This window comes from Daldinia childiae, assembly GCF_008694065.1.
Source record: "Daldinia childiae strain JS-1345 chromosome Unknown Scaffold2, whole genome shotgun sequence".
Classification (NCBI taxonomy): Eukaryota; Fungi; Ascomycota; class Sordariomycetes; order Xylariales; family Hypoxylaceae; genus Daldinia; species Daldinia childiae.
The window spans coordinates 753,633-779,159 of NW_022984643.1; the positions used below are offsets into that span (position 1 = coordinate 753,633).

Sequence of the window (25,527 nt, forward strand, 5' to 3'; positions counted from 1 at the left end):
CTTCAAGATACGACAGATGAGGTCCTTGGCCGACCCTTTGGAGGGTTATTACGGGATGTGATACATTGTCAGAATCGGAGTCCCCGAGTCATGTATGTGGGTGGTGGCAAGATTTTGCTACAATTTCGATTTCGATTTGAGCCCTTCTCCAAAGGCTATATAAGCTAGAGAACTCTCCTGGAGCTCTTTTGAGGTCTGTAGCTTTCGATACTACGTTCACAATACTTTGGGTAGATAGCAATTCAGACCTAAGTGACATAGCCTACTACGGGAATGGCAGTCCCAAGTTAGGGTCAAGAATACAACGGATCTAACTTCCACGGAACCCATCTAAGGAGTTAGCTCTCAGAGCGGGAGACTTTGCCAAACGCTCTCTCCAGCCCTAATATCAAATATCAAACTCTCATTCGTGGACCGTTACGGGAGACGGGGTCAAGTATGGCATTACGTATTATGCAAGACGGACAACTGAAGCTTTACGAGCAGAGCTCGACGGTAAATAACAGAGCTCAACTAGTATTGACGTGTTCTAGATACTGCTAATACTGCAGCTACATCTTACACGGTTACTCCTGAGTCTTCTACGCATACTGGTACGTGGGAAAGGGGCCGAGTGTAATATTATGCGATATAGGCCTGTAGTATACCATTAGATAGAGTTCCGCGAGACTGTAAGAATAAAGCTGCCTAGGTTTGGATATCTCATTCGTGGCTTTCGCGATTATTCATTTAGTATATATGCAGCGGATCGATTTTAGTATGGAGATTGAGATGTCGAGTTCGGGGTTGAAGATTTTTAAAATCCGACCTCATTAATATAAGTAGATCGAGGAGGCAATTCTACTGAGATAAGTAGCGACCGGATTAGATCGTGCTGTTATTGTCGTTTTGGGGTTGGAAGTCTGCACCGCAGCGGACAGGTTTTACCATACAAAATCAATGTCGAGTTCATTGTTGCGATTTTCAAGGAAATAAAATATGGATAAAATATTTTGAGCCTTCGCATATTCAAAACGCTTTGAACGAGGATTCTAGAGCTAGTTGTGGTTTTATAATACGTGGGTATATATACGTACGCAGCGGGCAGGTTTTACTATGGGATATCGAGGTTGAGTCCATTGATGCGGTTCTCGGGGAAATAAAATATGGATAAAATATTTCAAACCTTCGTATACTCAACCCGCTTCGCACGGGGATTCTAGGACCAGTTGGGGATTTACAATACGTGAGTGTACATACATGCGCAGCGGACAGGTTTTACTATGGGATATTGAGGTTGAGTCCATCTCGACAGGTACCTAAATAAAAACGTCACCGGCAGGCTACACAAGTAAATACAAGCCGAAAGAGACCCTTACAGGCCTAATAGCTTCAAAATCGGCCGAGAAATCCAACCCAAAAGATCATATGTCAGAGTGACCTTTAGGGCAGAATACCGACTTGGATCACCTAGAAACTCCCAGAGACCATGATATTGGTCTTGAGATGCGCAGTCTAATTTCATATAGTATAGTATCTTCTAGGTTGTGCCTTATGATCCTTCTAATCCGTGGCTTATCTATCATGGACTTTGTAGCAAGTCTGCAGGATCATACAAGCATATGGAGACATTCCGGCTAGTTGAAAACCCTTAGATACATCCAAGTGGCAGTTCGGGTATTATGACTGTATAGATTCCATCTGCGGATGTTTCCAGGCCTCGAGCTTTTGTAAAAGACCATGACACTTGGATCTATCATGACTATGTTAGGTGTAACAGTGGTTGTGGAATGTCATATTCAATTCCTTAAAGTTACCTGCCATCAGACATGCATTCAGTCTCTATGAGCATATAATTGACTCCTCTATTGCTCATATCGGATTTAAACCCCTTATAGCTCACTGTTAAGGGCCGTTTTGGCCATATTACTGGGAATAAGCGAAATTAGGCCCTATTAGCTACCAGCCGCAAGCAGCCACGATAGCCTGTAAGACCACACGAGGCACAGGAAAGAAGGTCCAAAAGCCCCAAACTCCAACTTCTAGATAGACCATACTTCTATGTACTTTTCTTTTACTTTTCCTATCAGGCGATACTCTAGCTCTGTTCCCCCAGGGGAGTACTCTAAACGCCTAAGAGCGCCATAGATGCGCACTGTATCTACCTAGGTACCCTATAGCAGACTAGTAGATGTAAACGTTATCATCATAGCTCACTGTAATCACAACTTTGGACCAAAGCAACTTCTTTCGGGAAAGGCCCTTTAGTGGTCATCGATGGGTTGGAAGGATGTGTCTGAGAATAGTGCGGCTGAGCATTATAACTGGGCTCTTGTAACTGCGAATCTATGGTTTTAGTAGGATAGAAATACAATTTATTCGCGAGCCAAATTTAATTGATGTAAACACTTTCCAACTTATCTCGCCTTCTCTAAATCTGACGAAGCACCAAGTTGATTCTGTACTTCGGTCTTAAACTTACCAGATCCTCGTATCACAAGTATCCATTCTATACCAGTTAGCAAGTCACTCGCTAGGATACTAGTTTCAAGCTTCTCTCTTTGGCATCATGAGCCTAGAGTTATCTACAGATGCGCGTATAATAACTCTCATATCTAGACTGTTTGTCCTCTTTGCAATTTACATATCCTTCTTGTTTAACGGTCGTACAGGGAGTTTTGCTCTTCTAGACTCGTATCCTACAATAGGCTGAGATAGCCGCCCAGCATTTATGTCGGACATACACCTGATAGTTTCCTTGAGGAATACCCTTTTGACCTTTTACAAATATCACGTATTGTAGGTGCTCAGCATGTGGTGCCAAGATCCTGCGTACAGTAGACATTTCTATAAGAACGATCGAGGGAGCATCATGTTAGTGAGCTTCATAATATGCCTACGGTTTCTTTAATGATAGGTACTTAGATCACGTAGTTGACATGATGGATAAGGTATTGATAGCGTTCCAGCTAGACTTCATGCCTACGACAAGCCGTTGGCCTTATGTTGTTGACAAGCGACGATGCACGTAGTAACCCAGTAAATGACTTCAGTTCAAAACCACTATACATAATCTAATTCCATGACTTGTCGTATAGCTGCACAAGTGCCTACTTTAAATCTTTACGTTGGATACCACTTTCCAAGAAAGGAGTATCATGTACTACGGGATCGTCATATCATCCCCTATTCGGGCCAAGACCCTGACCTCTTTGAGGCAACCAAGAAGGCAAGTCCCAGATTAGGTCTGTGTTAGAATACGTCCGTCAACTTACCTAGATACTTACCTGTTTCAGCATATGTGAGTGTAGAATAACTGATGAAAGGGGAATGAGTAGTATGGATATGGCTGGCACACTCCATTGGGTACCATAATATCAAGAGCGTAACTCGGTATTCTTTAAAGCTATTAATGCATCTCTACATGTCTTAGATTATCGTGATCCTAGTCATAGTATCCAACGGAATCACCTACGATGATCTAAAGATACCACACAGTTGTTATACTATCCCATCAACTCAGCACCATGGCTAAAGAACCAGTCAAACACTCCCCACGCCATATTCAAATCCTTTCCTATAATTCCCAAACTTCAAATACCTACTCTCGGAATAAGCGAAAAGAGGAGAAATTCCACGGGCGAGGATCGAATCCTTCGGCGTGGCCTATCTACTTAATCTATCCGACTCCTCCATCATCAAAGCCCGCCGCAATCACGACTCCCACTCTCACTCCTACCCCAGAAATCTATAAAAAGCTCATTGGACGTAGCAAAAGAAAAGGCAACCCTAGGAATATCATTCATGCGTTTCCCATCCCACCCCGCCATCTTAGGTAACGTAACGTACTATAATACCGAGACCAAGTCAAGAAGGGGTTGGAGAAGAAATACGCAGGGGTCCTCGCAATCTCCGCTCGCGTTACCTGTGATGCTACACACCAAGGTATGTCTGTGCCTGTCTGCTTGCCTGCCTGCCCTACCGCTATCTTCCGGTCTTCAGCCTCAAAGACTTCCCGACTGCGGGAGTCGCATCCGGGATTTAGGGATCATATAAGTTCTGACATATACACCTTAAAGGCAGTAAACCACGACGACTTTGTCTTTACTCGTAGAACGTGGTAGTGCCGAGCTGGAAATAGCTTGCACCTAGGTAACCAACCTCGTCATGTAGGCAGTGAAAGAATCACATATACCACTCACGATAAACAAACCATCACATAGACCAACGTAACTGCTACTATAGAATTACCAGATAGACGTGCACATTGGAGACGAACATATACATATACACCTAACAAATTAAATTCCTTCATTATACCATAGCGTTCGAGCGCAGCGTAGCGCAACACAACGCAGACATATACATACAGAAATAGGTATCTTCAATATGACAAGCAATACGACCTCCCGCTCCCGCTCCCGCTCCCGTGCCCCGCCCAAGTACCCTTATACAGCTACAACCAGCGCTGTCCTCTAGAACAGCCAAGAAACGAAGCGCCTGTAGAAGCGCGCCAGACCCTGTCTAGTCTCAGGTGTCGCCGCGCGCTTAGCTTCTTCGGCGGCGAGGAACTCCTCTTCCTCTCGGTCGATGAGGTCTTTGCCGGTGTAGAAATCGCACTCGTGAGGACGGACGCCCTTGCTCTTGGTCCAGGCCTTGTGTCCAAAGATCAGGATCAAGTAGATGGGGATTCCTAGGTAGCCCGTGATGAAAGTGGCGTACTTGGTATTCCAGTCGCCCGTGAACACGTCAAAGTTCTTGGTCAGCGCGATTAGGATGCACATGAACAGCGCCACGTACGAACCCCACACGCCCAGCGGCGCCGAGTACGGCAGCATGTCGTTGGTCAGGTTCTGCGCGCGGCGAGCTCTCACGAACCAGATGTGCGTAACCAGAATCGAGATCCACGTTAGGAGGCCGAAGATGGTGGTCAGGTTGACAAAGTAGGTAAAGACCTGCTTGGAGTCGTCGGAGACGTTCAAGAAAGCGAGAAGACCAAACGCCGCGGAGGTGAAGAGGGTGTATAGAGGTACACCTTTGCGGTTGGTCCGTCTGAAGATGGCGGGGGCCGCGCCGTCCGAGGACAGGCCGTAGAGGGTTCGGCTGGCGATGTACAAATCGGAGTTGGCGGCGGAGAAGACGAACAGGAGGATGCAGGCGTTGAGGATGTGGTCGAGGGCCGGGATGTGAGCGAGCTTGATGGCGACGACGAAGGGAGAGGCGCTGGCGTTGGAGGTGTTGGCACCGACCTTCTTGTTGGGATCCTTATCCGGGTTGACGGCGAAGACGAGCTCTTTAGCGTTATAAGGCACGCACATACCGATCAAGAGGATGCTGACGCAGTAGAAGATGACGATTCGGTAGAAGGTGAGCTTGATAGCGCGAGGGATGGTCTTGCGCGGGTTCTGGGCCTCGCCGACCGTCACGCCGACCAGCTCGGTACTCAGATAAGCGAAAGTAGCAGTGACCATAGTAGACCAGAATCCGAGGAACTGACCCCAGGAACCTGTTGCGATGTAAGGAACGAAAGCGCTGTTTCGTGTTAGCGATATGGTCTATAGTAATTTCGTTATGACTATTATAAGATGGCGTAATTTACTTACCCAGGATCTCTCCAGTATCGGAATCCCCTCGGGTCGCCGTCTGCGCCGCCGCAAGCGATGATGAGAGATAGGAGGATGACACCGATGATAACGACAACTTTGAAACTTGACAGCCAGAATTCGAATTCTCCAAAGAATTGGATACCGAAATAGTTGATAAAGATGATGGCGACGAGGAATATGGCAATCCAAACACCCGGGTTGACTTGGTCTCGAGGCAGCCAGAACTGTATAACCAGAGCTGCGGCTGTAAGCTGATTAGGTGTGACGATGATGTATTTTATCCAGTAACTGTATGAGATTGATGGGTTAGTTTTGATCATCCAGCGCGTTCTAAGGGTGCTGCGCAATTCGTGCGAATAAACAACTACATAAACCAGATAATACGGAAATGAAAGCTGACTTACGTCCAACCGAGCGCAAACCCGAGCGAGGGATCGCAGAACCGAGAAGCGTAACCGGTGAAACCAGCAGACATAGGAAGCCAAGCAGCCATCTCGCCGAGAGCGGTCATGACCAGGTAGACGATCATACCGACGAGAGTGTACGAGATAAAGATAGAGCCCGGACCGGCTTGCGCGAGAGCCTTACCGGTTCCGATGATGAGACCTGTTCCGATAGCACCACCGATAGCAATCATAGTAATGTGACGAGCTTTAAGACCGCGGTGTAGCGACGTCTCCGCCGACGTTTCGATACCGCGGATGCGCGATCCCTCGAGGTCCATGTCGTTATACGACATCATGTCCTTATCGCCCGAAGGCGACGAGGTCGTCGACCTAGCCGACCTCTGCACCACGCCTTGCTTCTCCATGATGTTGTCGCGAACTCTTTTGGCAAGTGTTTCTGATAATGAACGGAATCGAACAAAAAAGAAAGGGTCGACTAATAAGCGACACGCATGAGAATGGAAGACAGTCCTGCGTGTTCGGTCCCAAAGTGTTTTTTGTTGAAGGATCAGAACAAATACGAAGCCCAGGTAAAGGGTTCGACCGGGGAGATGTTCAGCTATTAAATAAGTATACGGGAGGCAAGTAACGAGAAGTCTTGCAACCTATCAACTAATCCCCGAGGGTTTCCGCTTTCCGCTTTCCGGATTGGCGAACGGAACTGCTACGTAGTAGCAACCTTACGATAGAACAAAGCACCAATAGGTCATCTCATGTGCATACCTACTAACCTGGGTATGTAGTAGCTCTGTATATCGACTCTCAGCAGCGGGGCACAGCTTATCTCTCCAACTCTTGTATGTGAGGAACTAGCCAGTCTAGGCGCATATCGCTGACCGACGGCCAGTACTGGCGTAGCCGTGTGTACGAATGTAGTGGACTCTTGGCTCTTGGCTCTTGGTCTTGGCATTGCCCGGCTAACATCTTCTCTTTGGGGACCCCTGCCCTGGCTGCTTGCTTAGGACATGGTACCTACAGTATGTACATACCTACATACTGCTAGATGATCGTGGGTAAAACGTCCGGGGTTGGTGGCATGTCGCGTGCCCTGGCTTTTCCTCGGCGCCTCATCATAAGGCACCTAACCAATACGTGAAGCCGGTGGAGTAGCGTCGAGGAGTTCAGGAGAAGGTCGTATAATAAGTCGCTCCGAATACTACGAAATAGCTTGTCGATCGCAGATCAATCACAGATCACATGTAATGTTTCATTGTCGAGAGCTGTCTGGCAGGGAAATCTGGAAATCAATTGCTTCGTCCAGTTCGTCGGTTCGTTAACCTACGGTTCGTGATTCGTGATTCCCCAACCGTGCTGGACATCGTCATTTTGCAAGGGCCGAGGCTTCAGCCAACCAGCTAATGTACCGAGATGTCGTTAGAGCGGAGCGGTGCGGTTTATGGTTAGGATGGTCAAGTTTGCACGGACTCGAGATAAAATGTAACATGGATGAGGGATTGTCAAGGTTTAATTATCAGGGGTATATCGAAACTTGAGGAATCTTTGGAGTTTGGAGGCTAACGAGTTGCTGGATCTGGCAGTGTAGTTAATTGTTAGTTCTGTTTGATGGCTAGTTCGACATTTGATAGGTTATGACTTTTTATTATCCAATGCCAAGGGGTTAACCAAAGAGAAGTCGGGGAACACTAAAAGTTACTTAGGTACTTGGCCAAGCTTAAGAACTGACGCCAAGTTAAAACCAGTTAAAGTCAGCTAATTGGAGCAGAGCTTATTAATAAAGCACACGTTTTTTGGCCAATCATCATCTAATCGTATATCTTTGTGGCAAACTACCTACTATGTACACCAATACTATTAGCAAATTACTGTACCTTATCCGTCAAGACCCTCAAAGGGGCCTTCTAGATGTCTTCCGGGGTACAAACCACGCTAGAAACAAGGTATATCCTTTCATCCACCCATTTTCTACCCACCTTCTACCCATCTTCCACCCACTTCATTACACTAATACGCTAATCACATGATAAGGGATCATCGGTAACCGACATGGAAGTTTGCATGCATTCTACCTTGCGCTGCTTGTGGTAAATGATACTTTAGGTCAGGAGGGTACTTATGCACACCATGCTCAGCTGTCTCAGATGTCTCTCGTGTCTCAGATCAGCTTTCAGCCACGATGCCGCCGTTGAAGGATCTATGTAGTATTAAATTACATGCCATAAGGCTTTTTCTATAACACCACCGGGGAATTTGGGGCTGAACTATATCTAATAACTCAGGCCTCTTATAATTCTTCCAAGAGCCATCAGAAGCCATAAAAAGCCAGTCGTTTGACTTCTCAGTGAAATACCATCGGCGCGGGCCTCTTGTCCTCGTCTAGGCTGCCGCCCTCAAACTATAACGTGTTAGCCCAATCTGATCAGTGTAGACGTAAGACCAAGACAGATATTCTGGACCTACCTCTAGAAATCCGGTCGCAGTAATAACGACCATGAAGGCTTCGGCTAATTCGTCGACGCGTTCCGAAAGCAACGCTTCCGTCTTCCCTCCCCCCGCGCCAATTCCGGCGGAACGTTTGAGGACGTGCATGACCAACATTCTGTGCTCGGTCAGGAACCGTCTGCCTTGCAGCACGTTATGCGATCCCCGACTAACTATCGCGGCACCGATGATGCGGGCCACGTTGACTAAGAGGGTATAGTGCCTCTGCAGGCCTCTGCTATCTGTCGAATCCACCTGCAATTCTGGGTCCGCCGAAAACAATCCCGACTGTTGGATGGTGCGGAATAGATTCGCATGTAGAACATTCTTAGCACCTTCTCGCGTCTGGCATAATTGTAGTAGTAGTGCGAGTTTGGCGTTTAAATAGTTTTGCTGATCCGAATCCCCTGGAAATATAGATTGTTAGACTCCTAATCGTAATATAAGAAAAGCAGCGCTATAAGACTTACCTGTCCGATCGACCTCCTCCCATTCTACTAGCACCCCGCGCAGGGAATCCACAAGTATACCGATAAAGTTCAGTCTGTTCAACGCTTCTACAACGAAGTTGTCGTTCTCCTGTTTGCCAAGTTGGACTAGCGTTCCCAAGAGAATCAAGGCTGCCGACTGACATGCTGCGTCTCCGCCGAATGCGTCATCGCAGATAACATTTAGAAGCTTCTCACCGAACGCCCGTATCGTTCTAGTTGTTTTTCGGAGGCTCAACGAGACTCCTTGCCCGTGGTCCACCAGTCCCGTCAGGTGGCGGTAGCAGATGCTATAGTAGACCGCGCGCAATTCTTGATTGCCGGCCCATTTTGCGATAGCGCTTAGGCAGACCTGGAGGAGTTGGAAAAGTTTGTCGCTCGTCAGGTTTTCTACCGCTTTGCTTTGCTTGTCGGTAGAAGTCGTCGCCGCGAAATCTAATTCGAACACTAACACCTTAGCAAGCTTAGCCAGCTCTAGGGCGGCGCTAGGGTTCTCCGAGCTGTACAGTTCGAGGCTTGGGAGCGTTGCTTGCAGGGTCTGTAGTATAAACGAGACCTTGTTTGTGCCCTTGAAGTCGTTGCAGTCGGTCATCACCATCAAGAGTTTCGTCCAGTTTGTCAGAACCTTGAGGCTGCGCGATTTCACCTGCGCGAACCGATTCAAGTACCTCAAGTACAGCAGCAGGCTTTCTTCTTCCGCGTCCATAGCTATGACGTCTTGCTGTAGAACGAGCTGGCCGGATTTGCGAGCCTCGTTACGCTTGAGAAGCAGAATCTCTCGGACCTTGTCCAGATTATATATCCGGATCGAGTCGTCATCTTCGTCTAGGCACGGCCGCAGCTCGTGTTCTCCGTACATCCTGATATCGGGTGGAGCAGCCGCGAATAAGCTTTCCTGGGGCGACGAATCTTGAAACTCGAACACCGAAGATACGGGTATGACCTCTAGACCGTCGGCTCTGATCTGGCCGCCGAGAGCGTCGAACACCCGTCTCTTGAGCGCTGGCGTACGGCCGCGAGAGACGCTGCAGAGCTCGCGAGTAATATACTCGAGTGCCATAGCCCTTATCGAAAGATAATCGACGTACCCTTCGGCCGCCGGATACGTGAGGAAGTCTGGTCCGAGGGCTTCGTTCCCGTCCCACACGAGGCTCTGCTGAGCTACGAGGCCTTGCATTAAAATATGGAAGACGAAGTCGTTTTCTCGTAGGTCCTCGAGGACGATGCTGGCCGACAGGGGAGAGCTCCAGAGTATCCTGAGAATTCGCATGACCTTGTACTTCAGGTTGATCAACCATGTCTGCATAGATCCCTCTTCGTCCTTCGACGGAAGGCCTAGGACCACGGGTAGCAAGGCGTGAAATAGAGATGCCTCCTTGTGAAATAAGCCGTCGGGTTCGATTTCGAGCGTGTTAGCTCCGCAGCGAAAACCGAGGAACAGGTGAGCGATCGTAGGGCGATCCGGACTCGCCTGTAAGCAAGAGTAGATGAAGTCGAGAATGTAGGTTTTGGTTTTGTAGTCCGGCGAGTCGTCTTTCTTGCGGAAGTCTAAAGGATATTTAAACTCGCTGATAAAAGAGCCGGCTATGATGGCTGCGTCGCCGTGCTCTTCCAGGGCCATGATCGCCTTGTTTCGATGGATCTGCCTCGAAGATCCGGTATTCCAGGCCGAGATTGCCCTGGGCGACGATGAGATCTTCTCCAAGAGTTTTAGACTGGCCAAGGTTAGTTCGGGATGACCTATACCGCAGTAGGTACCCAGGTCGGACATCAACACCATGTTACTCATGAGGCCGTCTTCTATCGAGGCGTATGCCCCGTTAGATGTTGGCGTATATGGTGATCGGCTTTGCGCTCGAGCCTGCGGCTTTACCATTTTCCGAACCACCTCGAAATAGGTAGCTTGGAGGTCGAGAGCTTTCGAGACGAGCTGGACCGCGCGTATGACGCTGTTGATGAGAGGCGAATCCTGCGGGGTTTTCTCGATGTCCTTTGCGTTTTGATGTATCGTATCGAGGATACCTTTCATGAACCTGCTGTCGTACATCCATTCCATGACCCTAGCGAATGGGTGGAGAGTGACATAATTCTCTAGGCTTCCGCTCTGGATGGCGGAATCCACGTTGATAGTAGTATTGTTATTGAATATGATCAAGTCCTCGTTAAAGCTAGAAACGCAGGTGAGCGCGAGGTCTAAGCAGCACAGCCGAAGCACTCTCTGCTGTACGGCTTCTGGAACTTCTTGAGCCCTGACGGAGAACATGTGCCCCAGAGCAAAGTCGATGTACGGCTCGATCCCGGGACGCATCCGAGTAGACGCGCCGAGATCTTCCGGATACGGTAGCGCGTCGTTTAATCGACCGGATTCGCCTGGGAGAGTTGTCAAGCTGATTAAGAATTGTATAAACGCGCTAGCGTCGTCGACATGTGGGCTCATCTCCTGGAAAAGCGCCTCCATAAAGATAGACGAGTGCGGGGAGCCTGCGGCGGAGGCTAGAGCTTTGTTTGTCGTAGGCGGAAGGTAACTCCCGCTGAGGCACGCTTCTAAATACTCCCACATACCATGATTCTGAGCGAGGGATTTCCGACTAAGGAGAGAGCCCAGTGCTCCGAAGGTACATGCTCTGATCCGAGATGTGACCTGGCTACTTATAATGTGAAAGAGCAGTTCGACCAGCTTAGCCGATGGTTGCCCAAGTAGATAAATGCGCGCGATCTCGCTCTGAGAAGCGAGCTTTGCCATCAGACGCAGATAGGATTGCAGCATCGTTGCAAATTCCGGTTCGGTCTCCGCTTGTTCGGTGTTGAACTTTCCGGTTCCCCGTACGTTAGCTTGGGCCGCGGTGGGCTTTTCTCTAGATTTGTTAACGAAATATTCCAGTTCGCTCGTGATATGAGTCCACGTGATAGATAGCGGTTTTCGAATCTGATGTCCTTCGTCCAGAAGGAACTCGTGCGCGGCCGTCGCGGATTCTGGATCCTCGGATAAAGATTGGAGCATCTCGCAGAACGCAGCCTGCACGGGTGTCGTTGCCCTACGCGATGCCCACTGTAGAAATCCTGCGAGGTTATTCTCGGGATCGCCCCAGAAACCGTCTGCGGCCTCTGGCCTACCCTCGAAAGAGTAGGCGATAATGAGAAGGAACCTCTCCAGATCGTAGTCTTGCTCTTGGGCTTGGTTAGTTTGCCGCTGCTCGTCTTCTTCGATTTTCAACCTTCGAAGCACGTCGGGCATATTAGATATGAAGGCGTCGACAAAAGTCTCCAGCTTTGCTGCTAGACGACCCTGTAGAGAGGTACTAAATGGTATGGTATCCGGGGGTAGCGGTGGGGTTCTCTTTCGAAGCCATTGCCGTAAATATTTCCGAGCGCTATCTTCCCACTCTGTTGCCCTAACGTCGGCGACGACCGCCAGCATAAAATCAAAAGCGCCATCCTTTAGCGCCTCGGCGAACTGTCGTGACCTCTGCTTGTCCTCTTTGATTTACTTATTAGCTAGGTCGGCGGGTGCAAAACGGGGACGGGAGTTTCTAACCTTCGTCGACATCAACACCTGGAAGACCTGAACCGGCAGCATCTTCCATGTACCACCCGCTATATTCGGCGATCCACCAGGCCCTGATAGCAGCGTTGAGGAAAGGTAAGGGTCGTGCGTTATCATCCGGCTGACAGACGAGTTGGTTCAACCTTCTCGCTTGCTCGACATTGCCGCTGCCCTCTGTCGAACCAAAAATCGTTATGTAACTGCCGAGCACAGGTATGAGATGTACTAGCAATAGTTAGCGACGGCTTAATAGCCTTTACGCTCTTAGGGAGGCAGAAAAATGGATAATGAAACTTACTGGTGCACGACTCGTATCTATTCATCTGCTTCAGATCCTGGATAAAGTTGACAAAGTCATTCTCGATCGCTACGTGCTTTTCGATTGCGTAGCAGAGAATGACCGAAAGGTGCTCGTGTTGCTGGATTAGGCCTACGTACGTCACCTCGAGGAGCCGTTGAAATTGTTCATCGCCTACGCGACCTAGTACCGAAGCGCTTGCCACCTGCTCAGAGAGATTTTGGAGCCACGTCCTTATATCGCGCATGGAAGCCGTACACGTATGGACAAACCTAGGTTGAGGGGGCTGGTTCGTAATCCCCGGTAGGTTTTCCCGAAGGATGTTCTCGCTAACATATTGGCCAAGATACCCAAGACCGTCACCGACATCTTCGGCAAGAAGCTCGTCCTCTTCTTTAGAAAGCTGTAGGAGCAGCAATATGCAGTTGAGGAGGGTATTTCTCTGCGTATGGAACCTTATAACAGCACACTCTCTCAGCGGGCGTCCGAGTATATTCTCGTCGTCTCTCGAGAGGATGACCAGCTTGGCTGCTTCGAGCTCGTCTAAATCGAGGCCGTCGGCGACTTGCAAGACGATTTCTTGGAAGTCCTTATTTAAGGTATACTCGTCGTCGAGAATATTGATTTTCCCTATATATGAATTGTTAATAAAGTAGCAAAGCTACCAAAGTAGGCTTGGACGGAACGAGACTACGCACCTGACAATATAGCATCCCGGCTTTCTCTTCTCCTCGGAAGTTTTCCCAGCAATTGCTTGAAGTTGTCACGAAGGATTTCTAGGGATGGCGTCTGAGCGAGTTGGGATAATAAGAGCGGTCCTTGAGATTCTCGGTCTTCCTTCAGTACTTGGACTATGTTGATCAATTCCCTTTGCAATTCCCGGAAGGCGTCCTGAATCGTAGCAGTAGCATCGTCGGCCATTGTTCGTAGTCTCTGTTTCTATCGCATCGTCGCGTAGGAATTTGTTGTTGCACATGTGTTGAGAAGCTTAGTTCGTCCAAGGTACGGAGGGGCGCGAAAGTCAACTTTACAAATTCCACGAGAAAATGATGCTGGACGTGTCAAGCTAAGGTAAGGTAAGGTACCCACATTACCGCATTACCACATGCAACTGGTTGTTTCTATTTGGCTGGCAGACATACATTAGGTACCTTAGGTACATAAAAGCGGTCACCGTTGGCAAATTACCAATGCAGGTACCTAAAGTTAAGGTTGCTACTAGGTTACCTAGGGAGGTTAGTGTACATAGGTAACTACCTATACTTTGGTACCTAAGGTAATAAACAAAGCTCAGCTCTCATATATACATCCATAGATCTTAGCAACTCGCCTCAATAAACTACATGCACTTGCTTGACAGCTTGACAAGAAGATAAAATAAAGAGGCTAGCAAGATAGATTAGATACGTCTAGTATGACCTAAAAAGCGATCAGCGACATCGATTCCTCTTTCGCATTTCTAATAGCATGAGGCTCGGACCTTGACTTTATTCGTGTTTTCTTGTCGCGTTACTTTAAACCATACAGATAAAACTCAGGTCAGTAACCAATGCCGGACTTCATGCTTGAGATTCAATTCAAACTTAGTCAATTTCTTCCATGGATCGATATGAGAGTATACGTCTACATCTAGCCTTCGAATGAAGTAATTGCATATATCATATTTGGTTATTAAGCAAGAGACTATATACTATATACTCTACCCTCATGCTCTCTTCCATTTCTCCAACTAAGTATTTGGTTTTAGAAAAGTGAATGCATGGCACAAGAGTGGCAAGATGGCACCTCGACAAAAGGCTCGACAGATTACGATGGATGGTGCCCGTAGTAAGTTATGTTTCCCGCGAAGGACGAGTCAAAAATGCTAAGATAAAATAGTCGCTGTCGAAAGTAGTAACAGTACGACCCGTTCCTCTGGGTTAGATGGTAAGGCTGCCAATAATCTTATGTCTGTAATGATAAAATAACAATATTGATTCGTGTAGATTTAATTCACATATTCAAGGAGCAAACGAAAGCCTCCAACTTGTGAGTAATAGCAATAGCTTCTCGGATATTAAATTGGATCTTAAACTGACGGAGCCTAGTTCGACATTAGATGACAAGAGCTATCATATCACCTTTGAGGCGCTCTTCCGTTGTGCCCTAGTTGAGAAGCAGGCTTACTATAGTCATAAGAGCACCGCTGCTAGCAGGCTAACCAAGTGCGCGGAGGCGCTGCGTCTTGGCGTCGAGCTGGGTGCAGGCAAGGTCAAACGAAAGACTGTCCTTGCCGTGATCGACCACATTACCCAGACGCTGCCGCATTCCGAAGACGACTTAGTTCCGCCGCTGGTGCAAGACTATGTCAAAGCGCTGGCTGCTCTCCTAAGTCACGCTGCTAACGTCGAGCTTCTTGCTACGGGGGGCGGCGAAGGTTGGTTCACGTGCGTCGACTTCGCTGTTGACGTCTTGACCTTATATCTCGCGGCCAACGACAGAGACTCGATTCTTTCGCGGGCTTCGCCGGCGCCTGGATCGGGACACTCGACGCCTCTCGCGTTCTCGACCCCGAGACCCGGGACCGCATCCCAGCGAACTAACCGATTCTCGCGTAGTCAGCTGCCGGATCTTCTACAATGCCTCCTTTATCTTTCATCTACCCCGAATGCGCCTCTTTTACAGCGCTCGAAGGAGATATCATCCGTTGTAGTTCAAGTTCTCCAGCTCCGTCCTCTTGGAATAGGTCCGCTACATCAGTTAGCATTTGCCCTGGTCAACAAGCTATTCGTGGCCTCCCAGACGGATGATTCTGATCACGCGAATTCTTTGGCGTTGGATTGCCTACCGTTGATAAGTCAATGGTGGCAAACGAAGGCCGCATCTGCGCACGACGCGCTTTTAAACGGCGTCCGAGTTGAGATGCTAAAACTTTTATTTAATATCCATCTTCAACTTGAGTTTTTGATCAAGCAAGGCGATAAGCCTTCTCTCCTCGGTAGCATTGAAACCCTCGCGGAGTTGTTATGGAGCGAATATTCCAGACGAGAAGAACGCGCCCAGCTTCAACAAGACGACTTGACATACTCTGCACCCCATAGCAGCACGACTTTTCAAGTGGAGTCCTTTTCTTTGCGGTTATTCAATATCGACGGCGAGAAGACTTGGGCAGTTGTACATATTCTAGCGCTTCTTGAACGACTGTTATGGAGAGCATCTGAGCAATCGCAAACAACCTTAGCCGACGATGAACAACCGCGGAAGAAACGACGGACAGCCTCGGGCTTCAGTCGGCTTCGTCAGAAACTACGTTCCACAGACCATTCGATACAATACACTGCTTTGCAAATCACCCCTTTTTTTGTGTCGGGTCTCAAGGTCAACATCGATGAGATGTCGGAGCTTCTATCCTTCTTGGGGAGCCAAATCACCAGCAAGAATAGCAAAGTAGCTACGTGGGCTATGATTGCTTGCGCAAGGTCAGTCCTATTAATATTTAATATTTCGTAGATGTGCTATACTAACTCTCAGGCAGTCTAACTCCTCAAGTCAGTGCTGCTGACAACACCCTGTCCGCAATTTGGAAGCAAATATGGCAGATTACAGTACGCTCTGTCACTATGACTACAAACTGTCGAGCCTCGAGTGTTTTGCTACATTCCATCATAACTCATAATCTAGTGCCGTATCGTGATATTGCTGATGATATCAATAGCATGATAACGACCGCTGATGTAAATGGTCCAGCTGTCGTAGTAGATTCTTCGCTCATACTAATGACAACGCTTCTTCACCTTCGAAACTTTCAACTTCCGAGCGCTAGTTACACGACTTGTAACTGCGTTGTTCGCTGGTTATTTTTCAGGTGGGATCCTAGTACGTGAGGATAGACATCCAAATTTTTCATCCTAAACTAATAATTCTATCTCTATAGCCGATGCAGCCTATATATCATCGTTCTCGAGCCATGTTAAACCGGTAGATATCGTCAATCTGATGAAAGCAGCTTACGGCGATGCGAAGTTAACCTTATCCCGGCCATCTCAAACGATCTCGGGACAGATTGGAGAGACGTTGTGTCTACTTCAGAGCCGCGAGAGCCTAATCAGATACCTGCTTCTTTTAGACTCTGGCGTACCTGATTCTTCGTCAGCCCCTAGCCAGCAACCATCCTTCGCGCCAACCACGCAGCTAAGTGATACTGCGAACTCGCACGGTACAAAAAAGCTCGTAGCAGAACTCTTCTACTCAAAGCTAGAAGATATCAGAGCTATATGCGAAACCTGGGATAAGCAGAAAGATAAGTCTATTCAGATCACTCCAGAGAAGCTCCAAAGCATTATTTCGTCCTTGATCGTTGGCGTTTTTATCCTTCCGGAAATAATAGAGGTCAATTCGAGGCCCTCGCAAGAGGTTCAAAATTCCTTGTTCTCGATCCTTCAAACTGTCTTGGCTGGTGTCTCGAACTCGTACGAGAGCCAAGTACTGTATGACTGCCTCCTCGTATCGGTTCGGTCTTATATGCCCGCGTTATCGAGCGCCGAGTTGAGCAGGCTAGGAAAAGAATGGACATATCTTCACCGTTTCTTTTTTGAATTGTCTGGTGCTTTTCGGAAAAGAAACGATAGTCAGTCGTCTGGTAACGACGACGATTTCATGGACCTCGATGATGATTTTGAATCCAAAGAGCATCGATCAAATACGTCATCAAAATCACCCGAGGTATCTCGACACGAGGCTACTGTTGCTTTACAAGCGGTAACTTTTTATTCCGATACCATTCAAAGGTTACGTCTCCTCGATGTCTTGTATGGGGATCATGGTCAAATCGGGCTGATCCCATCCTCGTTTCTCAATGACTTTTTAGAATTGCCTAACGAAGAGCTCATCACCTGCCGCTGCTTAGCTCGAGAGCTATTCGATTCTGATCTCATAATAAACCCCGATGATGCCGATAGAGTTATCGGCAGGATGGGCGAGCTAATCGGCAGCGCGGCCTTTTCAAGTTGTGAGGTTGCTCTGAATATATGTCTAGACGTGATGGAAGGCTTGATGCCTATCTGGTCTGATAGCGATGGCGACATATCCTCTCGCGTCGGTGATTTGTATCATTACTTTCTCAATGCCGGACTAAAAAATAACATGCTTTCGTCTAGCATTCAGATGTCGCTGGCCCGGTTACTCCTTCGGCTAATTCAACTGAACGAAAAATACACAGAGACGATCAAGATGGAGCCTCCGAGCTCGTCACTGCTTAGCATACTAGGTAGCGCGGCGATACCTGTCAAGTACTACATCGGATCACGTTTGCCAACCCTATTTGGCAGATATACCCTAAAGTCCCACGACGAGGTCTTAGTTGACGTCCTCGAAGTTCTCCCAAGCAAAACCGATTTCCTCGAAGGTATAGCCCTACGACTATTCGTACTCGCAGAGCTAGCACGGGAGTGGCCTACCCTCCTCCGGCGTGGAATTTATCATATTTTCGAGATTCCCGGCGAGATTCCCAGTTCGAAACGACACGCGGCACGTTGCCTCGATAGCATATCAGCCTCGCTGAATCTTGAAAATACGCAACAGCTGTTCGACCTGTTTGCTCCCCAGCTCCTTTACACTTGGCTCGAAATCAAGAGCATCGACGATATACCGTTCGTGGTATTCGGTTTCTCAACTCTTAAGGAGTTATTACAACGTGCTCAATCCGAAGTAGTAGCCTTGATGGTGATGCGAGGACAGGACGACGAAGCCACGAGGTTAGCTGCGGCTCTTGGTGACAGCCCAGCACAACTTGTTCAACGTAATTTTTCAAGAATCATCGCATATAGCATGGCCCACGATATCAGTATGCCCAAAGCAGAGCAGCAGCGCAGCGGCGAAAGTCGATTACGCAAGATCCTTGGCAGAGAAGCATTTCTCGAGGCGATATATATCAACTTTGCCGACATCATCGGGCTATTCTTCAGCCTTATCGATCAAGAAAATCCAGTTGAGGAGTCGTGGGCTAGAGATAAGAGCTTTGCATACGCCGCCGAGGCGATGGCGGAGATTAAGAAGTGTGGTCACTCTGAAGTCGGCCTATCGCCAAATCAGCAGCCAATGTTCCGGGCCAAATACCTAACGAGAGAAATATCGCTGCTATGCAGCCGAACAGAATACGAGATATCTGCGCTCTGGACGCCCGCGCTTGTGGTCAGTGTTGCCAGAAAGCTGCTTAACGGTGTCCATTCGGCATTAGGTTCCTTGCATACTTGTTCTGTTCTTCGAAAGGTCAGGGTTCTCATATGTCTAGCGGGCCAGCACGCTTGGGAATCGTATCCTTTAGAGATGCTTCTGCAATCTATACGTCCGCTCATCGTCGATACGGAATGCGCAGATGACGCACTCGGCATGAGTCGATACCTCTTAGATAAAGGTTCGGAACCGTTATCTCAATCGCCTTCGTTCCTTGCCGGCTATGCTCTGTCTTCGCTTGCTTCGCTACGCGTGTTTCTAGAGACCAGCCAGTCCAGTACGACACAAGAAAGTCAATTCAAAGCTACTATGAATAAAGCTCAAGAATTCCATTCGTGGTTCACGAAATACCTAGAAGACTACGAATCTCCTTTCCTCCAAGACAGCGAGCACCGTGCTGCTTTCGAAGCCATTACGAGTTGCGCGGCCCACGTTCGATCGTCCGGGAATGCAGAGCGAGGCACTTACGAAAGCAAACTCCTACTAGAAATCCTTCAGGACGGAGTGCACGGAGCTCAGCTGCTAAACGAACCCTCTCGCAAATTAGCATTGGAGATGCTATGTAGTCACTTCACAATCCCTACATCTCACAACGTTGATGTGATCAGCTCCGACGAAGAAGCATTGACCTGGGCTCCTGTCGTGTGGAAAAGTTGTCAGGCGCAAGGTCTGAGCAACGAGTATCTTGCTTGGGCAGGCCGCGTTGTTGGTAGGGGATTTGCGGCGTCCGGTCTCGTCGATCAGGACCTACTGCGAGAGTCCGAGTTATCACGATACTTCAATGCATCGGTAGACGCATCTAGATCCGAGCATGGTCTTCTTAGCCTCTTGCAAACCTTGACGTCCGATAGCGACTGCTACAAGGCAGGTCTCGCAGAATCAGCCTTGCGAACGATCGTATCAGAAGCTGCGGCTCAAGGCGACAACAACTTGCTTATAGCTTGCCAGAAGGTCTTGTCTGATCAACTCCTCGCGACGTCGGACTGGACGCCATATCGAACTCCGCCATCTGACAATATGCCTATCGGCCTTGTTCGGGAAGATTTTGTCCTCTCTAACAAAGCATTCGAAGATACAAAATGGGCTCAGGGTGTTGCGGTATATCTCGCCCAATCGTACCCGGAGAACATCATTCTCAATGCTCTACCCCCGATTCTTACCAACGTAAAGGGCTTCTCTAAGCAAGCTTTCCCATATATTATCCACCTAGTCCTCCTATTCGAACAGGAAAAGCAGCAGTCCATCAAACGCAGCTTGTCAAGCGCGCTTAAGAATTGGCTCAAGTTAGAGTCGTCAGCGGCTAAAGAAAATATGAGTCTTTTCGTAAACGCTCTTCTATATCTAAGGACCCAGCAGTTACCAGGGGAGAATTCCATAGCCGATAGAGGCCAATGGCTTGATCTCGATCTTCTTTCTGTCGCCTCGGCTGCTGCAAAGTGTGGCATGTTCAAAACGGCGTTGTTGTTTGTCGAGATGACGTCGACCGAGGGATCGCGAGCTTCCCGTCGTTCATCTGCTGTCCGGGCTCAGGACTCCACGGACATCCTAATGAACATATTCGAGAACATCGATGATCCAGACGCATACTACGGCCTTAGCCATACTTCAAGTCTGAGTAACGTACTAGCACGACTCGAATACGAAAAAAATGGCAGTATGAGCTTAGCATTCCGTGGTGCGCAGTATGATAGCCACATCCGAAGAGGAGATCCGGCCGCCAATATCGATGGCCGATCCCTAGTAGGGACACTGGGTAACCTTGGGTTATCAGGGTTATCACATTCTCTCCTTCAAACGGAGCAGGGCCTGGATGCTTCAACTACTACCGTAGATAGCACATTCAACACGGCTAGGCGACTAGAAATCTGGAATTTGCCAGCGCCGAAGTCTACGGATAATCCCTCGGTTACTTTGTATAGAGCCTATCAGACGTGGCAACAGGCTACCGAGCTGGGTCCTGCGAGGAGTACTACTCACGATAGCTTCAGCGAGACAATGCAAAGCGTGGTTAAAAAGGATCTCACGCCTGTTCGTTTACGTCACCATCTAAGTACATTAGCCGTTCTAGCAGAGCTTAACGATGTGATTGAGATTGCCGAATCGACTGAGCTAGACAAAGTCCTAGCGACGTTTACAGATCGCTCCGGTTGGATGAAAAGCGGACGGTAATGTGACACGCCGCATTTTACTATGTACAGTTGCTAACAAAATTACAGGTATGAAGATGTCAGCCAGATTTTATCCTGCCGGGAGACGACGTTGAGCGTGTTAGCTCAAACGTCTCAGCGCCGCGGTATGGCAAAGATAAACTCGCCAGAAGCCACATTGGCACAGATCAAGTCTATGCTATTATCGTCGAGCATTTATAGACATCATCGAGCTACCCAGGAGTCGTTGAATATTGCGACGTCTCTTACAGACTTAGTGACGCCCAGCGCAGATCTCGGGTTACATCTTGATTCCGTAGCAAAATTTGAAGCAGCCGACGCCTTATGGGATCACGGCGAGATGACATCTTCTATTCATATGCTTCAAAGCATCGACGAGGACCCAAATCTCAAGAAGCAAACTATACCTATCAGCCGGCCGGATTTACTTGCCAAGACCGGATATCAAATATCCGTGGCAAAGTTGGAAAAGCCGGAGACCATCCAAAGAGAATATCTGCAACCTGCTTTGAAGGAACTTAGAGGTAAGACCGACAGCCGAGAAGCCGGCAAGGTCTACCATCAGTTTGCCATGTTCTGCGACGAGCAGCTACAAAATCCGGATGGGCTTGAAGACTTGGCTCGCCTGCAGCATCTGAGGAAGGGGAAAAGCGATGAGGTCTCGCAGCTCAGGGGTCTCATTTCCAGCACGAGAGACTCGCAGATGAAGTCGAGGTACAATAGCCATCTTACTAAAGCAAGGCAATGGCTCGACTTGGACGAGCAGGAATTACGCCGCGTGGAGCAAAGCCGAACTGAATTCGTTAGGCTAAGTTTAGAAAACTACCTTCTCTCTCTTGTGTCTTGCGACGATCATAACAACGACGCTTTGAGATTCACAGCCTTATGGCTCGAACGGTCAACTGAAGAATTTACTAATCAGGCAGTCATGAAACATATCGACAAAGTTGCAACCCGAAAATTTGCGACGCTGATGAATCAACTTACTTCGCGCTTGATCGATCAGAAGAGCACATTTCAAAGCCTGCTTTCCGAGCTCATATATCGCATCTGCGTCGATCACCCTTACCACGGGATGTATCAAATATGGTCGGGTGTGAAGTCCCGCACAAATACAAAAGACGACGTTGCTATATTACGCCAGAAAGCTACGGATAGGGTTGGTAAGAGACTTTCTCAAACCGAGTCGGTGTCGACGATATGGGCTGCCATCGACAAAACGAGCAAAGCATATCATATGCTAGCGGTGGAAAGGGACCCTTCGCGCTATAAGGCAGGGCAAAAGGTCCCCGTCAAGGATTCTACCGGAGGTTCTGGCCTCGCAACCGCTTTAGCGAAATGGAAAATACCACCTCCTACGATGCAGATAGAACTCTCGGCTAGCCGGGACTATAGTCACATCCCGTATATTTCCAAGATCGAACCGAACATGTCTATCGCTTCCGGTGTCAGTGCGCCAAAGATCATTACCGTTGTGGGTACTAACGGAGAACGATTTAAGCAGCTTGTAAAAGGCGGCAACGACGATCTTCGCCAGGACGCCATCATGGAACAGGTATTCGCTGCCGTATCGTCCGTCTTGAAACATCATCGATCTACCCAGCAACGTAGTCTCGGAATCAGAACGTACAAAGTCTTGCCGCTAACAGCTGCTTCTGGACTTATCGAATTCGTCTCAAACACCATACCACTCCACGAATACCTCATGCCAGCTCACGAGCGGTACCATCCAAAGGACCTCAAAGGTTCGCAATGCCGCAAGGAGATTTCCCAAGTCCAAAACAAGTCGGCCGACGCACGCGTAGCCACGTATAAGAAGGTTACCGATCGGTTCCAACCTGTGATGCGCTACTTCTTTATGGAGCACTTTGTCGATCCGGACGAATGGTTCGCCAAACGAACGGCGTATACCCGAACCACAGCAGCAATTTCCATCCTAGGCCACATTCTCGGCCTTGGCGATCGCCACGGCCACAACATCCTTCTCGATTCCAAAACCGGCGAGGTGGTACATATCGATCTAGGTGTAGCCTTCGAAATGGGCCGCGTGCTTCCCGTCCCCGAACTTGTACCATTCAGGCTAACTCGTGACATCGTCGACGGCATGGGAATCACGAAGACGGAAGGCGTGTTCCGGCGGTGCTGCGAGTTTACGCTAGACGCGCTGCGCGAAGAGACCTACTCCATCATGACGATTCTCGACGTGCTGCGCTACGATCCCTTATATTCGTGGTCTATCAGCCCGGTCCGCATGGCCAAGCTGCAGGACACGCGGCGCGACGAGGAGGTCGACGGGGCCGATGCTGATATCGACCCCAAGAAGAAAAAAGCAGCCGGTACCGTTGGCGTTGTCAACGAGCCTAGCGAGGCAGATCGCGCGCTCGAGGTCGTACGCAAGAAGCTAAGCAAGACGCTGAGCGTAACTGCTACCGTCAACGATTTGATTAACCAAGCTACCGACGAGCGGAACTTGGCATTCTTGTATTCTGGTAAGTCCAAAGTCTAACCCCCTCTTTGATGGGTTTGTATGTTCTAACGAGATATTATGTAGGATGGGCTGCCTATGCTTGAATACGTATAAACTGCGATACGATACCCATGTAGATATCGTCGTTGTGACCGTTCTGTTTGGATACCCGAGATGAGCGCTGTACCAATATCAAGTGTACTTCCATTTCTTTTTCGGAGGCATCTATTTTATTGTCCAATTTTATTGACCTAAGCTTTAGTAGACATGTAGGTAAATACGGTATTAAACCTAGGTTAACTTGTAGACATGGCAAATAGAACTAATTCCTTTTCCGGAGCCCCTCCTCGGCTCGTATGCTGGCTCATGTGCTATAAGGCTTTATTTACGCTTGCGCGTCTCTCTTTTGTCGTTGAAAGAATAGATCTACGTTTCAGCCTACTAACTACTAAGATCTAATTCGCAATTTCTTTGACTTGTATTTTAACCACATGCATCTATGACTTAGCTGCCATAAAGAAACTCGCTACGGACACGTGTATGAGGAGCTGCGTGCTGCTTCTAGGTCGTGACTTTCATACGTAGGTACCCGAAGCTACCTCCTATTGTGCTTTGACACTCAGATCATACCGTAATCTCCGCGCCGGAGCCCGCGCTAACCTCCTGTTCCTGTTTGACGGCTGCCGCCTCGGCCTTAGCACGCTTCTTCCGAGCTCTGCGGACTTCAATTTCGACCTGGGTCATCTGAGCATTGACGGAGACTAGTTTGGGGATGACTCGCTCTATCGCCTCGATGCTTTGCGCCTGCGCTTGTCGTAGAGGCATAGGCGTTAGCAGTCCGAACCATCTCAGCGGATCTTTCCGCTGTCCCTTCCGAAGCTCGCGAGCCTCCTCTTCCTCCTTTTCTTTCTTTTCTTTGCTCGCATCTTTGGTGCCATCATCCGCAGCAGCTCCCTGTTCCGATTGGGTCAACCCAGCTTCCGTACTCCCGGCAGCGACGGCAAACGCGGGGACATCCTGGTCGCCGCCTAGAATGATAGCCACTTTTCTAGAGGCCTGCATGCGCTCGTCGTAGTAGTCTTGGCCAAAGCGCATTCCTCGCTCGGCGGCAAAGTTAGCACGTGCAATGTTCTGATATATGCCTGTTTGCAGACTGCTGAGCTGCTCTCTGAGAGTCGTATATTGGTGGAGGAGATGAAGATAGCGCTCTAGGAGCTTGTCAATTTGGTCGACCTCCATAGTGGAAAAGAGAGTTGTCCTTCAACCTTTTTAGAGGGGAGATATTGCAGACTTCAAAGGGGTAATATTCGTGGACTTCAACGTTAAGACAGTAAAGTTGAACTTAGGGTAAGTTGAGTAAGTCAAGGACGCCACACTTGGTTAACATGTGGCTTGATTAGTTGTTTAGGGGGTGAATACCCAAGTACTTGGCTATGTACTTATCACTCAACCTAGGTACATGTAGCTATGGTATTTTTACTTATTCAACTCGTAGAATCTCCTACCATTATTAAATTGCTGCTCTATGCTCTATGCTCTCTACCTAATATAGCGAATAAGAAGTCGTACCAAGTAATTTTATATGGTTCTTACAACTGGCATATGCAAACTGTCTTGGCTTCATCCTTATCTGTAAAACACACCGTTTATTGCGAGCCCTACCAAAGATCCAACTGGCTTAAGGACAAGACGTGAGAAACGGTTGTTTCCAATCTAAAGGATCAGGATTCGAACCAAGTATCCAAAGCTCCATGAAGATTGACGTTTGAACTTGAAAGCAGGGTTATTTAGACTCCCTACACAACTTTGTTTGCTTTCTTCCCTCCACAATTCCCATGCCGTCATCCAGTCGATCCCGAAGAAGATACGGAGACAGCTATTT

General features: G+C 48.4%; 4 protein-coding genes across 5 annotated transcripts; 1 reads left to right on the forward strand and 3 right to left on the reverse strand.

Annotated features, from left to right (window-relative positions):
- Window positions 1–4,454: 4,454 nt before the first annotated feature.
- GL218_01125 (Dicarboxylic amino acid permease) lies at window positions 4,455–6,396 on the reverse strand (the record flags this gene model as incomplete). Of its 2 annotated transcripts, none has more annotated exons than XM_033577574.1 (3): window positions 4,455–5,511; window positions 5,583–5,873; window positions 5,990–6,396. In XM_033577574.1, 3 exons carry the CDS (start codon window positions 6,394–6,396, stop codon window positions 4,455–4,457), a joined length of 1,755 nt encoding a protein of 584 aa, XP_033437783.1. The 2 variants fall into 2 exon arrangements, with proteins under 2 accessions (XP_033437783.1, XP_033437782.1); XM_033577573.1 differs by having other exon boundaries at window positions 5,583–5,915.
- A 1,931-nt stretch (window positions 6,397–8,327) lies between these two features.
- Window positions 8,328–13,721, reverse strand: GL218_01126 (uncharacterized protein; the record flags this gene model as incomplete). The annotated part of the gene is made up of 6 exons (XM_033577575.1): window positions 8,328–8,384; window positions 8,450–8,877; window positions 8,941–12,435; window positions 12,494–12,727; window positions 12,801–13,430; window positions 13,499–13,721. The coding sequence occupies 6 exons, from the start codon at window positions 13,719–13,721 to the stop codon at window positions 8,328–8,330; spliced, it is 5,067 nt and encodes a 1,688-aa protein (XP_033437784.1).
- An 857-nt stretch (window positions 13,722–14,578) lies between these two features.
- Window positions 14,579–23,749, forward strand: GL218_01127 (Serine/threonine-protein kinase tel1; the record flags this gene model as incomplete). Its single annotated transcript, XM_033577576.1, has 8 exons — window positions 14,579–14,627; window positions 14,679–14,726; window positions 14,786–14,828; window positions 14,888–16,258; window positions 16,315–16,655; window positions 16,714–21,175; window positions 21,227–23,667; window positions 23,730–23,749. The coding sequence occupies 8 exons, from the start codon at window positions 14,579–14,581 to the stop codon at window positions 23,747–23,749; spliced, it is 8,775 nt and encodes a 2,924-aa protein (XP_033437785.1).
- A 520-nt stretch (window positions 23,750–24,269) lies between these two features.
- Window positions 24,270–24,884, reverse strand: GL218_01128 (uncharacterized protein; the record flags this gene model as incomplete). Its single annotated transcript, XM_033577577.1, has 1 exon — window positions 24,270–24,884. The coding sequence occupies one exon, from the start codon at window positions 24,882–24,884 to the stop codon at window positions 24,270–24,272; it is 615 nt and encodes a 204-aa protein (XP_033437775.1).
- Between the last annotated feature and the right edge of the window lie 643 nt (window positions 24,885–25,527).